At 34.0% G+C, this 16,377-nt stretch overlaps 1 protein-coding gene across 3 annotated transcripts; it reads right to left on the bottom strand.

Annotated features, from left to right (window-relative positions):
* Positions 1-2,483: 2,483 nt before the first annotated feature.
* LOC121763348 lies at positions 2,484-7,368 on the bottom strand. Of its 3 annotated transcripts, none has more exons than XM_042159350.1 (6): positions 7,283-7,368; positions 5,113-6,616; positions 4,953-5,031; positions 4,131-4,543; positions 3,133-3,231; positions 2,484-2,912 (listed from the first exon to the last, which is right to left on the bottom strand). In XM_042159350.1, exons 2-6 carry the CDS (start codon positions 6,550-6,552, stop codon positions 2,757-2,759), a joined length of 2,187 nt encoding a protein of 728 aa, XP_042015284.1. In that variant the 5' UTR covers positions 6,553-6,616; positions 7,283-7,368; the 3' UTR covers positions 2,484-2,756. The 3 variants fall into 3 exon arrangements, with proteins under 3 accessions (XP_042015284.1, XP_042015285.1, XP_042015286.1); XM_042159351.1 differs by having other exon boundaries at positions 5,113-6,586; positions 7,283-7,348; XM_042159352.1 differs by having other exon boundaries at positions 5,113-6,590; positions 7,283-7,333.
* Between the last annotated feature and the right edge of the window lie 9,009 nt (positions 7,369-16,377).

Below are 16,377 nucleotides of genomic sequence, written 5' to 3'. Positions count from 1 at the left end.
AAATTAATTCTTCGTTGTATTACAATATTGAAAAAAAGAATACAACGAGAAGCTAATTTCAATAAAATTAAAAATAAATAAATAAAACATCCTACATTAAAAAAAACAAGATAGAAGTAAAATTGAGATTGAGATTGGGAGGGATGAATGTGAATTGAGGGAATGAGGTATATATAGTGGATAAAAGATGAATAAGATTTTTTAAAAAAAGAAGGGAGATCGGCTAGGCCGATGTATCTGCCTTAGGGTGGAGGGGGAAGGGAGTGTCCATCGGCTCCCTCTCCACAATGGGAGCCGATCGCTCGGCCCTTGTGATCGGCCCCCATTGCTTTACTTTTTTCCAAAAACAGAAATGACTCAATTAATTTGAACTTTCCAAAATAGAAAAATGACTCTATTAATATGGAACAGAGGGAGTACCAAAATTAGATTGTATCTTATGATTAACCATCTCACATTCACCATTATAACTAATTTAATCGTAGTCATAGACAAAATTTATAGTGACTTAGTCCTATTGTATCTCACCATTAACGAACCGAACGTCACTTAAAAGGATTCAATTCGGTACAGCACGCACACAAACCTTTCCGATTTCAGTCTATTTACAAAAGACTATTTACACTACAAAAAAAAGAGAATTAGTGACGGAAATTAGTGACGGCCACTGAAATTTCAAGAATTAATGACGAATAAATTAATGAAAACGTCAGTCACTAATTGGTGACAGAATATTCTGTCACTAATCTGAACATACCAAGACAACTGCTTTTCATTTTCCGTCATTGTAATTTTAGTGACGGATTCGTCCGTCACTAATATTTTTTAGAGACAATAATTTTAATGACGGAACTGCCGATAGGTACTTGTCATTAAAATTCTTGTCTCTAAAAAATATTAGCGACGGATTCGTCCATCACTAAAATTACAACGACGGAAAATGAAAAACAGTTGCCTTTGTAAGTTCAGATTAGTGACAGAATATTCTGTCACCAATTAGTGACTGACATTTTCATTCATTTATCCGTCATTAATTCTTGAAATTTTTGAAAACTATTGAATTCTAATTTTAATTAATGAATCGTAGTTTATTTTTTAATAGAGGGATATAATTAAATGATAACTACATCTTTGGTAACAACAACTACCATTTTTAAGCAATTATGTTTCCATATCTGATGTCAACAGATAACAGATGTTTGCCAATAAAATATCTCATTTAATCTCTGTCGACATTTTTATGAAGCTAGTTGACATCCGTATATATTAACGCAGGTTGACATTTTATGAAGCAAGTTGACGTTCGTATGTTTTAATCTTAGTGGTCCATTCTTTAGATCCAACCATCCATATTAGTATTATCTACTAAGATAATGTTAGTATTTGTTTTAGTAGGACCCTTTTGTTGATATATGCCTAACTAATTCTAAGATAATGCTAGTATTTTAGTAGGACCCTTTTGTTTGATATATGCGTAACTAATCCTTTAGTAGTTTTGGTGTTGTAATTATCCGTACATTATTTCAATGTTCAAGTAAATCCTCCTCCTGTTTTTTTGTAATTGTTTTAAGGGAATCTGCAACCACTATCGGATCATAGCAACATTGATCGAGGAAATAGAACTTTTGTCCTTCCCTTTATGCAAGTAAATACTTGATGCTATAATATAGTGTGGGTTGCAAACAACTCCAATACAAGGCCACACCAAAATGCACCTATTTCTTGTCTTAACATCGAGCTTGAAATATGGGTGTTGACAAGTGGATTAGAGGCCGGAAATCACTCGAGAATGAATGAGCTGTTAATTGCTAGTTAGCTATGTCATCGAGCTTCAATATTCAAATCAACAATACCTTTCCTTTGACTAACAAATAAATCTACAGCACCATAATACAACCAATGGAATTTTATATGGACGGCCTTGGTCGGTCTGTTACCTTCCACACAACTACAGAAAATTTGGTGCTGAAATCCTCTATATTTTTCAGGGGTGAACTAAAAGAAGGTATTTAGACAATATAGTATGCTCAACATAATTACATCTGAGGTATCTAAATAAAATTTTAAGCCATGTGAATACTTTTTAATTATTTTTGGACATTTTTGCTCTTTTTTTTTTTTACTTTTTTGCATTGAGAGGTATTTTAGTACATCTAAAATATTTATATCTCTTTTTTCTAGTTTATTTTCAAGTTGTATCTCTCATTTCTTCACTCTTCCAATTTATTTATGATTTCTATCTTTTCTTTATTTTATTTCTTTCTTATTTATTTAATTTATATCTGTTAAAATAAGAAAGAGTTAAAATGAGATATAGAAAAAGGTCAATTATGCCCTTGAGGCTGCATAGGGAAAAATAGAAAAGAAATTGAAAAGTACCTCAAATGAATTTGAATTTTATCCAAATATCTAAGAAGCAATTTATTTTCTCCAAGTACGTCCTATATTTTTTAGATATTATTTTTGTAGTTCACTCATTTTTTTAAAGAGTATTTATGTCAACTATTGGACTATCCAAGGCCAATTGTCAATAACAATACAAACTCTGCAAGTTAAAATACAAGTCATGGCCATTTCTCCCATATTTACCATGGTAAGAATGTATTTATGCTACAAAGAAACTTGAATAACATGAATATGAATGATCTTCAGTATGATTGGCAGCCATACTCAGGCGTTCGCAATCACCAAAACTCTCTCTCTCAAACCGAGCATATGCGAAGTATAAGAAGCATACCAAAAAGCATTAGATGGCCTCATTGTTCCACAGCATCAGAAGCTGGAGAGGCAGTGCTGTCACTGAAAAATCTGACCTGACATAGCTTCCCACCAGCTTCATCCGCAAACATGATCTTCCTCTCCACCTTCGGGGAACTATCTTTTGAAGATGGTGTGCTGTCCGCCGTCATTTTCTAACAATCAATCAAACAACAGATTTAAATCAGGAGATGTCCTAAGTCGAGATTATATCTAGTTTGTAAGCAACCAACAAGTCATCTTTTTGGTACGTTCTTTGGGAAACAAATTAAACAAGTGTGTATGTGATTAGTTGCTTTTATCAGAACATCGTTTTAAGACTTTTTATCGTTAAACCGTGACTTTAAAAACATGAGAATTACAGAGCGGACTGACCATTATTTTACAAAATCTGTTGCAGTCTCTGGCCATCATAGACATCAACTTTTTAGCCCTTTCTTCGGCTTTTATAGCATTATCAATGGCTGATTTTACCTGTCAAAAGAAAGAAACATATCTAAGCTACTTAGCCTTCTACATCGATTAGCATGAATGTAGATAACGTATTTTTCAGGAACTCAAAAGCAAGAAAGCCAACAAGAAGATCAATAAGCTATTAAGAACATGTAGTAACTATCTCAGATTTAATGATCAGAACATCAATATAAACCAGTGGCCTTGACAATTAAATCAAACTGAAGATGCGGAAAGCAATAATTGTAGAACCAAAAGCTAAAAGACATTTGGCAAATATTACTGGACGGCTGCATTTATCAAGTATCATAGAATGCATACAAAAGTTATATGGACATTGCATCTTTAATTTCTATTCTATAATCTTAGCTCAAGAAAAGAAAAAACACACGCTTTCTAGATGGGTGTAGCATTCTCTGCATTGAGCACATAAGAGGCCAGCTTAACATAGAAGTTTATTTTAACTGGAACAGAGGACACAGCCAGGAATTACAATCGGAAAACTGGGAGTCTGTTTTTCACACAAGGTACAGGTATCCAGACTTCTAAGATAGTCAGGAATATATGTGAAATTTAGAGTAGCTTTTCAATAAAGGAAGTAAGATGAAGCTTGGAGGAAAAATCAGTTCTATAAGACTGTAGAGTTATCATCGCAAATGATGAGAACCAAAAATATTTAAATGCCAAATAGTAGTTCCTAATTTTGAGAGTGATAGCATGCCTCTCTTCAACACCATTCCTAGATTATCATGATCGTCCAAGGCAGACATACTGCTAGGCTCAGCAGTAGTTGCTGAGTATCAACATGAATTTCTCCAACTAAAGTGACTCTTCGTTAAGTGTACGGAAATGTTTGATAGAAGTTTAATCAGATAAAACCATACCTAATACTAGTATTTAAAAACCGACATCATACATACCTCATCTGCATCATTTTTTAAGGAGGCATTGCGGTATGCTTCAAAAAGCAATTTTTGTTCCACAATGTCTTTCATCGACTTCAACTCATTCATCAGTTTTAGTGCAACAGACTCCATGTCATGCATCTGTCTCTGTGAGAATGCAACAACACTTTCAGAACAACCTTGAACAGAGGTGCAGCCGGTACTGAGGTTAGGTAAAGTACGTGAGAAACGTGGTCCCTCAAGGTTGCCTTTGGCTATCAGTGATCTCTTTCTGATGTTTCTGGGACATATGACGAATTTACGCTGGCTAACCCGTCCAGGTAATCTTTGATTCACAGTTTTTTTTTCATCCCGAACCTCTAGTCTCGGAGATGAAGGCTTCTTTCCAGTCTGATTTTCAAAGAGCTTCTCCTTGCATCCATAATTAACTGCAAACATTGAAGGGAATGGTCAAGAAATATATGGGAAAATAATTCTACATTAGAAGGCAACATAGCAGCACAAGTAGTGGAAACAAGTCAGGAATACTATATGATAGCTTCTAGAAGTCATATTATACTTTCAACTCAAAACACAACAGCAAGTCAAAGATTTTCTTGCACTATGGCAAGAAGGAACTTGTGAAACTTCACGTTCAGGAATCTGTTTTCTCATATAATCAATATAGAAGTGTTACATGAAAGAATCTGTTTCAACTAATATTTTATTAAAACTAGTTTCATCTCTAAAGGTTAATGAAAAGAGTAGGGTCCTCCAAGGATACAACAATGAGAAAAGGGGGCGCGAATAAAAGGCCATCATACACATGGTCAGAGAAACTCGAACTAGTTTACTTACTACTTTGATCAGCATCATTCCCAATTTCAACAGAATTCATCACCAAGCACAATCGCTCTTGAGAAGATGGAGACAAGACCTGTTGATACAGAACAATCAAATTTTAGATGGTCCAGACAAGTGTATATAGCAAAAATATCATGCAGAAAAATATAGTTACCTTAAAGAGTCTTTCAGGAAACTGGTGTTGCTCTGGTTTTGAAATTGTTTCAGCATTATCACAAGTTCTGTCATCTAAAGAATACTCATTTTCTGTACAAGTTATTGAATATTCTGAATTCTTCTTGTCCAGAGGTTTCAATAACTCATCTTCAGTTTGACCTTCAGAATCTAAGTCATTCCTCAAAACAGTATCAAAGGAAGATGTTGAAAGTCTCTCCTCATTAGCAGTAGTATCCATGGAAATGGGATTTTCCTTAGTAGTTGAGGTTGCAATGGAACCTGGTTTGGAGCCATGGTTCTTTCCAGGGCTACTCAGGGAATCATTTAGCTCAGAGAGAGGATGTGCATCAGCTTCACCCTCAAATAGGACTGAGTTATATCCCCGAGGAGGTGTGATGCAGTGATCAATAGGCATATCAGGAACCTGGAAACTAGAACTACATTCATCAGGCATATCTTCAATAACCGGAGAACTACTAGAATGACAAGACACATCTGCATCTGTATTATCAGAAAACAAAGTTACTGGAGAACATGAATCTGGATTCTCTTTTGGCTTTGCGATTTCTGCTAGTGCAGCAACCAGCGACTTCTTGCATTCAGATTCAAGAGTTCCCAAACTAACGTTCCCTTCATTCTTAATAGAAATAGGTTCAATATCCTCCAAATGATCATGAGACATCTCATTAGTTAGACACTCTTTATATCCGTTGGCAAAAGACAATAGTTCTCTATCATGTTCAGATAGAACTGTCATCTGAACAGGATTTACCACCTCTTTTTGACCAGTGGATGAGGCAAAAGGAATTTCATTGTGGTTTCCTAATTGGTCAGAATCTGGAGCCTCAAGTTTGACATGAATAAGTGGAGTTAGTTCACCACCAGCTTGCTCAGAACCTTCAGACACCAAATTCTCTTCAGATTTAATAGCTACTTTAATGGTTGCAGAGGAAATAGCACTTAGATTCAGGCGTCTCCTTTTAGCCCGTGTGGCCTTTAAATGCTTTGATTTCAAATTGATAAGTGGCTCATTAAGATCAGATTCATCTTCCACAGGTTTCTCATCAGCGGGAATAGACTTCCTTCTCTTTGTCAATAACCTGCTCTTGAGCTGTGACAATGTGACAGCATCAATAACATCACTGTCTGAATCCCCATCAACACTAGGAGCATCATCACTGGGTTCAGATTTTATTTCACGTACTGTCCTAGTAGCCAGCATAAAACGCGAATGTACGAGTTTCACGGGTTTATAATCCAACATCGAACCTGAAGGAGGCTTTTGTAGTCTTTTGGCATCTTCACTGACATATACATCGTTTAAAATCTTTGTTAGAACCACTGGCCTTCCATTGGCATTGGTATTGCGAACTTTAATGACCAATCCTCCCCTAACAGTTTGGATGAAATGCTTGCCACTGCAACTCCTCAGCTCCATTATTGCAGGAAAATATCAACAAATGTTTCCTTTTCTATCTTGCACATAAAAGGGAGAAGCAAAACTACATAAGACATCAAAACAAACGAAGCCATTTCAATAACAATTCAAAAAAATCAGCTATAGAATATGGCGGTAGAGCAAAATGGGATGATTATTTATCTTAAAATTGAAAACTAGCTTATAAATTAGCAAACGTTTAAATCAGAATTACTGATCACACCGTTGTGACATTAATTAAACTTATATTCAATTCAGAAGAAAAATCACATAAGACTGATACAGGCAATCCAATTGGGGAAAAGCTATATACCTAATTGGCTAATTGGCATCTCCAACACACACTAGACCCAATTTGGAAGAAAAAATATTGCAAAATTAAAATAGCTAGCAAGGAAGCTCTTAAAAACGTTATTAATTAAATCAAAATCAGTAAACCATTTTAACCAAAACAGCCTGTCAAATATAAGACACAGCATAGCAAATATAACCTAATCGGAAATTGAAAAAATAAGAAGTTCGACCGCATAACGGTTCAGATCTGGCGCATAGCAACATACTTATAAGCTTTTCAACTCAGATGCGTATCACGAAATATGAAATGAAATGCAAACAGGTTTCGAATGTGGTCGAATCCCTTAAGATTTCCGGTGAAACCTAACGGAATGAGTGAGCCTTAAATGACGGATACAAATGAAAGGATTAGTAGATCTCGTGTGGAAGAGTTTACCTGAGGTGGCCTTGTTCTGAAGTTGCAACAGTCACACACACAGAGAGTGATAGAGAGAGAGAGTCGAGAAAAGGATTGTGGCGGAGAATTATATTTGGAAGATATAAAGAATTTCGCAGCTAAGGGTTTGGCGGGAAATAAGAAGGAATTCGCTTCTTTTTTTTGAAATCCAACTTAAAATGGACTTTGGCAGGTAAACTATTTAAGGTATAGTGATAATTATAATTACCACTACTAATTATAGGTTAATTTATGTCTTTATCGACAATTTTGAATATGGTAAAAAAAATTACTACTATATGAACTTTTAATGCATTACAAAATTTTCATAATTTCAAATTATGTGGAAAAGACTTGACAAAATTATTGTTGAAATGACAAGTCTGACGCATCAAAATTATGTCCTTTTAAGACCATCCACCACGCGTCCCGCCCCGGTCTCGCTTCTCGTCCCGGAGGGACGGGTTCGCCGCGGGACGCGTTGCAGCGCCCATCCCGTCCCCAGCCCGAGCCCGTCTCGTCCCGTAGCCCGTAACCGCGAGACGCGGGACGCGCTATCCCGCCACGCGCCTGGGACACGTGGCGCTCGTCCCTTGCGTGCGTGTCGCCCACTCGCTGCCCCGCGAGTGGGCGACGTCACTGATGACGCAATAATTCGTTTTTTTTTTAAATCGAATTTTTAATTTTTTTTATACAAACGGTAATATTACCGTTTGATTTATATTTTTGTTTTTTTATTTTTTATTTTATTTTTTTTTACTCTATAAATAATTTTATTTCATACTCATTTCAAACACAAACACACATCTATTCCTCTCAAATCCTCTCTATCACTCCAATTTCCATCTTCAATCACCTAAAATAAATGGATCCTTTTGAGCAAATGCGTCAATTAATGGAACAATCACTCGAAGAAGATCGACGACGGGAGGCGGAGGAAGCCGCGCCACCCCCACGACGCTCCCGGAAGTACATCAATCGGAACCGGGAAGAAGCCGCCGCACGGTTAGTACGCGACTATTTCTGCGATAACCCGATTTGGGGAGATACCTATTTCCGTCGCCGTTTCCGCATGCAGAAACCGCTATTTCTCCACATAGCGAATACTTTGGCGGCCAGGGAAGAGTTCTTCCGAGAAGTGTGTTTGTTTAAATTGAATTGGGTTGAAAAAAAATTATAAATGAAATTAAATGAATAGTAATTAAGGGACGGTATAGAGACGGTTAAGGGACGGAGCGTTGCAGGTTCCGTCCCTTAGTTAAGGGATTGATGAAAAAAGGACAGTGGGGCCCTCAAATAGTGCTCAAATAGTAGTTAAGGGGCGGTTTAAGAGACGGTATAAAGACAGCGTAGTGGATGGCCTAAGGATTACTTAGGTGAATTTTTATATTAATTTGATTTTTTTATGTACTCCTCCCAAGGAAGATGACCCCTTCCTTGGGTGGCACGGAGTTTTATGCAATTTTATTTTGTGTGTTAAGTGGAGAGAGTAAAGTAAGAGATAGAGAATAAAGTAGAGAGAAAGATGTTTCCATTTATAGTAATGAGTCATCTTGGATGAGACAAACCAAAAAAGAAAGTGGATCATCTTCAGTGAGACGGATGGAGTAGTACATTTTTTTGATCTAGACATTCCGGCATGTCTCCCAAACTAAAATAACATCGCTTTGGATATTTTGGCATGTCATCTTAGATTTAATTTGGGAAAAAAATTCAATTTTATGGAAATTTATTCACGCACTATAATGCATTTTTTTCACAATATTCAAAGTTGGTAATAAAGCCCTAAATTTACCATTTGCTAGTGTATTTTCTCACTATTAGCAAAACATTATTAATCGTAAAAGAAGCTATATTTAGGGTTTGTATTTATGGGGAATGATTAATTGCTAACTCACTCTTTAGTTGTTAACTACAACTAATTTAAGACTATAGGATTTTAGAAATCTAGTAGTCTAAAATTTGTCACGTGTAATTTTTGTTTTTATTAATTAAATCGAAAAAGATAAAAAAAAACTATCAAATTAGGGTTTTTGATGAAAATGTCAATATAATATTTTGAAAATATCAACACAATGTTTTGAGAATGTCAACACATTGTTTATGTCAACACATTGCTTTAAGAATGACATTCTACATGTATTATATTAACATATTTTATATATTATGTTGACATTTGTTGATGTACAAAAAAATTGAAAATTTTTTATTTTTTTTTCAAATTTTGACATCGGAACATATGCAAGTGAGATCTCGTTAGAATCCTTATGAAATTATCTTTAATTTGATATATGTTGTGCGAAAAATAATTTAAAACGAGAAAGTTATACGCGTTTTAAAGTTATGTGATATTTTTCAAAATTTAGTTACAACTAATTTGTTGTAAATTGACCTTAATACATTTATTGACGTTTTTTGTTGATCATATTGACATTTCGGGACCGATGATCTAGGCCCTTGATTTGAATATCTAAGGGCTATTATTTAATTGTAATTATCAATTAAGTATTGAGTTAGCAATATAACACTCCCCTTATATCTATATGTTATATTTTATATGTTCCACAAAATTAGTTTATATTCATTTAAGGAACTTTTTCACAACTAAACACTACTATTATTATAGGCATCACTATCCATTAACATTAGTTCCAATTAGTAGCGAATTCAAATGAGATGAAATGAGGTTGAAGAGGGAATATGAAGTCCATTTTACTTTCTCTTTCTTCATTTAGTTAATCAAAATTTTACTCTTTTTTGCCTAGGTATTGTAGCCAAATAGGTTCATAGAGAAGTTGCCTTTATATAACTTTTACTTCTATGTTAAAATGACATATGCAATTCTAACCTTTAATTATCATATATATTTGAACTTTATCAAAAATAAATTATCTAACATAAATTCAAAAATAAACACATAGTGTATTTAATTATTTACAAATTATGCTTATACATTGAATAAATTAAATTATCAAAATTTCTTAAAGAGACCAAATCTGACGAATTGTATTAAAATTAAAAAAAATATAACTAATTATTGAAGTAGCAAGATCAAACTATTTATGTTAATTAATACTCTCTATGTCCCAAGTTACTTGAGTTGTATTCTATTTTGGGTTTTGAGTCATTTCTCTTTTTGGCTAAAAAAATATCTAATCACACGTACTTTATTTTTTCTTTTACTTTATTCTCCCTTCCCTCTCTTACTTTATTCTCTCCCCTATTTTATTTTACTTTATTTAATTCACTAAACACAACTTTCTAAAATCTCGTGCCGAAAAGAAACGCCTCAAGTAACATGGGACGGAGGAAGTACTTCTTTTTGTTACCATATTAAAATCCTCATTATCTATTAACAAGACTATTTTTTATGGACCAAGAAGGTAATTAATAGTATGACTAACTAAGCATGACATATTTACATCTAACACCATTAACGAATGGTGTTTAGCCATTGTAGCAGTAATATTTTGTAATGATAACTGCTTCCCTGTCCCATTAAAAATGAAATATTTTCCTTTTTAGATTGTCTCATTAAAAATGAAACGTTTCCTAAAATGGAAACTACAATATTATCTCTACTTTTTTCTCTTTTTAACTTTACTCTTAGGCCATGTTTGTTTGTCAGGATTCTGTCTGGGAAAGTAATCTGATTTCTTAAATTTTAAATTCCTGTGTTTGTTTCGATTTTTAATCAAACTGGGAAAGTAATCAGAATCCTGAGAATAAGGAAAGTTAGTACAACTTTCCAGGATTCTGAATCCTAACTTTTTTTAGGTATTCTTTTTCCTAATTTTAGGATTCTTACATATTTAATGCAATATATTATTATTATTAATTACAGTATTTTAAAAATAATTTAAAATTATAAATCATACTTAATTTCAATATAATAAATAACTATAATTAAAACTATCATAATTATAACCACGTTATTATAATATTTATATATAATTGTTATTATCATAATAATAATTAATAATTTATTAAATAATTAAAATATAATTATATAATATAAATTACTATATAATAGTAATAAATACTAATTACTATTTTATAAATTAATAATTAATTAATAAAATTGTAGTAAAATTTTATATTATAAAATTTATTTAATTATAATATCTGTAAGTATAATAATAATAATAATAACAATAATAATAATAATGTAATATTTATTATTATAATACTCCATGTAACTATTATTATAATTGTATTATTATATATTGTGATGGATGATCCATATTTAAACTATACATGGCCTTAGTACTTAACTCACTAAACAACACTATATTAAATCTCGTATCAAAAAACAAATGTTTTATATTAAGTGGGACAAATGGAGTATCATACTATAAGCAAATATAATATATCAAAAAATGACATTATTTTTAGTGTTTTTTTAGTATGTTTTTGTGGCACCAGAGGATTAAGGCGAAGCAGTCATTCTGCCCCCTTCATTTTTCGATCCTGGATTCGCTATTGACTTCAACCACCCTGTTTTTAGCATATGCATTTGTGACTGGGAGTATACACAATTTTATTCGATATGACTTCGTCTATAACACACCTAAGAATTTACTATAACTATGAAGATATGCACAAGTGCAATCTACCGTCAGATTATTCCATCTGACTTGGGCTATAATACACCTAAGAATTTATATAACTATGAAGATGGAGATGATTTTGTGAAATATGGAATGGAAGTGACATTACAGTGTATAATGCGATGCCACAACAGAAAACAAAATCTCGATGGATAACTTAATAAAATATTGAGAATTCAAACACGATACGCTTGGCATGTAGTAAATAGTTATTTTATGCATTATTCACACCAGTTCTATATATATATATAACCAGTGGCGGATCCAGGACCCGAAAATGGCGGGGGCGGAACTTATATTTAAATATTAAATATTTAATTTAATATTATTTTTAATAATAAAATAAATAAATATTATATTAATATTTAAGTAGCACTACTGCACTAGCTTCATTAATAAAATATAAACATGCTTCAGCTTGCAAATATGTATTATTCATTTTAAAATAAAAAATTATATAAATATAAACATTCTTTAGCTTGCAAATAAGTATTATTCATTTTAAAATATAAAATTAGTGTAAATATATGTACATTTAAAATCACTATAAATATTATATACAAAAGTGATATAAGTAGAGCACTAAATATTTATATTTCAAAAATATTTAAAATGTTTATTTTGTTACATAGAGAATAATTAAGATGCATGGATCAAATTATAAGTACTTTAGGATAAAAAAGACTTTAACACAAAATTAAAAATTATTTTAACTAAATAATAAATATAACAACATAATATATGCAACTTAGTAGTATTTAAAGGTATTATTTTGATAATAAGAAGAAATATGAATTGATAAAATAAAAAATGAAAAATGAAAATAAATATGTTTTTGTTGAGGATTGAACCCTAGACATCTTAGTTAAAAATCCAACAACTAAACCATTGGACTACTACATTTTATATAACATTTATTGAAAACAAAAATATTTTTACATTCTACGGAGGGGGCGGATATCCTATTTTCGGATTGATTCAATGAAAAATTTAGGCTCTCCGGACGGTCGGGTAGGGGCGACCGCCCCCACCTGCCCCCACCTGGATCCGCCACTGTATATAACATACAAACTAAAAAAAAGAAGTTACAAACTATCTATGTATTCTTCTGGTTGAAACTCAGTTCTCGTCATCATCTAGTTCGTCGAAGCTTGTTCCATACGTGGTGCTGCAAAGAACAAGATGAAGTCGTTTCATCTTTGGAGATGAAAACACTACCGGTAGAGATGAAAGCATTACTCATTTAGTCCCTGGCTTTTAGGGTTGTAACACCACAGGCCCATGACAGAAAAAAATCACCATTCACCGATAGCATTCCACATAATCACGTATGAGGTCATTCTCACCTTTTTGAACATTTTTAAGACCAAAAGGCCCCCAGGTCTTGGACGACATTTTTGTATATTTGAACGGTAGGGTGTATGATGATATTTTTTTATTAGGTGTTTGCGGTATTACAACCCCAAAAGCCACAAACTAAATGTGTAGAGTAGTTCACTATTTTTTACACATTCTCCATCCCATTCTCATATCTCTCACCCGTTCTTCTGTATTTTTTTTCTTATATCTGTAAATCCATAAAATTCTCGACTGCTTTTTCTACTACAAGAGGTTCAAATGATTGCAAAAGTTGTTGGTGGCTAAGGTTCGCGTACGAATATTGTTGGTATCGAGAAAGAGCATCCATTAAAATAGTGGCAAATCCATGACATGAAACTATGGAATGCTTTACTTTGTGTGTGAAAATAAGGGAAGATGGTGGATGCCATTTTTTTTCCAATGGTGAAAATAAGGCCAATATGGGTGGATGCCACTTGGAGGGTAGTTTTACTAACAATGAAAGCTGAAAATTCTCAAAATCATTTATGCATGCAACAACCCATCAATTATTTTGCAATGATTATTTGAAGTTGAAGATTTGGAGGATGAGAGTTGGTTGGAAGATGGAAGTTGCCATCTATATAAAGACATGTATTTATTGATGATAGTTGGGAAGATGAAAGTTGTTGTCGTTAATTTCGTATGAAGTACTAGAACTTATATGAAATCACAAACGAAGTACCAATGCAAATTTGAAAGTCAACAAAATATGGCAGAAAGAAGATGTCAACAAATTTAGGGATTGCCAAAAATGCTCTTAAAGGGGGCTAAAGGGTATTTTAGACAAACAAAAACCCGTTCATGATTATATTGGATACTAAAAGTGTATGATGATATTTTTTTTTTGTCAGAAAGGGTACGTGGTGTTATCTCTTTTTCTTAGTTATCCTAAAAGCTAGTGATTAAATGTGTAGTTCCCTCTTTTTCTTAGTTATCTTAATCCCCGATAGGACTATTTTGTAGTCGTTGTTATATTAGATTCACCCTTTTCATATATTCACCTAACAAAACGTTTTAGTGATTCAATCAATTTATTGCTCCTCAATAATAGCAAGTGATATCAGTGGTTGTAATAGTTTATCGTGTACTGCACCCCTATGCTTGCATTTGCAGGTGCTGTCTTGTCAAGTAGAATTGTAATCATAATTCCATTTATAGTTTTCAATTCCGTTTCATTATTTCTTCCCTCCATTTCCGTTTCATCTACCGTTTTCAATTTCTACTGGATTCATATTTCCCTCTCAAAACATAATAGGCGATTTTGACTTCTTCGGCATCGGGCAATTTAGGGGATTTCATATCTTCGCCAGCTGTTCGGGATCTGGAATTTAGGGGATTTCATCTGGATTTTGCTGAATTTAGGGTATCAACGAGGATTTTGCAATTGTTGGTTGATTTTTTTTGGTGTATGGTTACTGTCGGACATCTGAAAAAGTATTTTGCAATTCTTGGTCGATTTCAACTGGAATTTTAAGTGTGGAAAATTTTGCGCCTACTTGGTTGAAGTATGCAATTGGGCGGAAGAATGATTTTAGTTTTTGTGCAATGTGCTAGGTTCTATCTGCTATATTTCGGAGAAATTGCATTGCTGATTTGAATTTTGTACGGTCGAATTGAATTCAGGTCGTTACGCAATGTCTTCTTCTTCTTCTCAATCGTCCGGCTCAAGCTTCAATTGGAATTGGCCTCGTCCCGAAATTGTGAAGTGTAATCACGATCTAGAGGCTGAGCTCGTGACATCTAGGACGACTGCTAACCCGGGTAGACGTTACTATCGCTGCCCTATATGGAAGGTTAAAACCATGTATTTTGATCATGTTGTCCATTAATTTTGTTGGCATAAAGATTAATGAGAAATTATTATGCAGGACGATGACTGCAAGTTTTTTCAATGGTTTGATGCAAGACAGTTATTTTCAGAGAATGAAACTTGAGCGAGACCAATTCGAAGCTGAACTTCGAAGCAAATTTCTACTCGAAGGTGTGCTGCACGAGAAATTGCGCTTGAAAACCGTGGAGTTTGAAGACTTGAAGCTACAACTGGGTATGAAAACTGAAGAGTGTGACGCATTGGCGGTGAAAATTGGCCAGATGGCAACAACTCTCCGACGCTTAAAAATCACAATCTTGTTGTTATGTATTGTAATTTTTCTACTGTTATAACAATGCTATGTCGTGTTCGCTCCGTCGTTCATTTCTGATCCTGATCGACTACGCTTTGCTTTGTTGTTTTTCATTTATGTCTGAAATCACGCATGAGGTTACACAACTATGACTGAAATCACAAACCATGTACACAAATGAATACTACCCGACTATGACTGAAATCACAAACGTCTGATGTTGATTGAATGAAAGCGTTTTGTTTTTATCTATGCCTGAAAACACGAATGAAGTTACTGAAATATGATTGAAATCACAAACCGACGAAGTACGCTATCCACAAAAATACCACCAAAATTTTTCCTGATATTTTTCCACCGAACTATACTTCCACCAAAATACTAGTCTGTTACAAAATAGTCTGTACCATACAAAACATACATATCATATCATCATCACTTCCACAAATTGTTCACCCATCCCAAACAAACACAACGTTCTAAGATTAAGTAAAGGCCATCAATCTTGATCACCGCGGCGGCTGCATCTCTGAGGCTGAGTCCTTTTCCGAGTGCTTGGTCTCGGATTTGAAACATTAGGCTGCAACAATTAATAGTGTAGTAAGTATACATGCTTAAGCACTGTGTACAATTACATAATATAGTTGCATATGCTTATTGCATAGTACCTCTTGGCGTTGGGGATTGTTTGACGATTCAGGTAAAGTACTGTCAGCATGTTCACGCGAAGTCTCCCCAACCTGAGAACGGGCATCTGTCCGAGGATCATTGCTGCATGTCCTCCTATTATGACCTTCTTGACCGCACCGACGACATTTCATCACGAAGGTGCGACGCAATGACTCACCTCCATCTGCATGAAGACGAATCTGGGGCTCCTCACGTCTCAGTTTCTTCGGCCTACCACGCTGTCGCTTTGACCTTGAGGGCGCCAATTCCACTGAACCATCCGCAGTACTCTTCGGCCAACTGGCTACCCCAT

This window comes from Salvia splendens, chromosome 14 (genome assembly GCF_004379255.2).
Source record: "Salvia splendens isolate huo1 chromosome 14, SspV2, whole genome shotgun sequence".
Lineage (NCBI taxonomy): Eukaryota > Viridiplantae > Streptophyta > Magnoliopsida > Lamiales > Lamiaceae > Salvia > Salvia splendens.
Note: the sequence above shows the minus strand (reverse complement) of the source record. Positions and strands in the feature narration are given on the sequence as shown.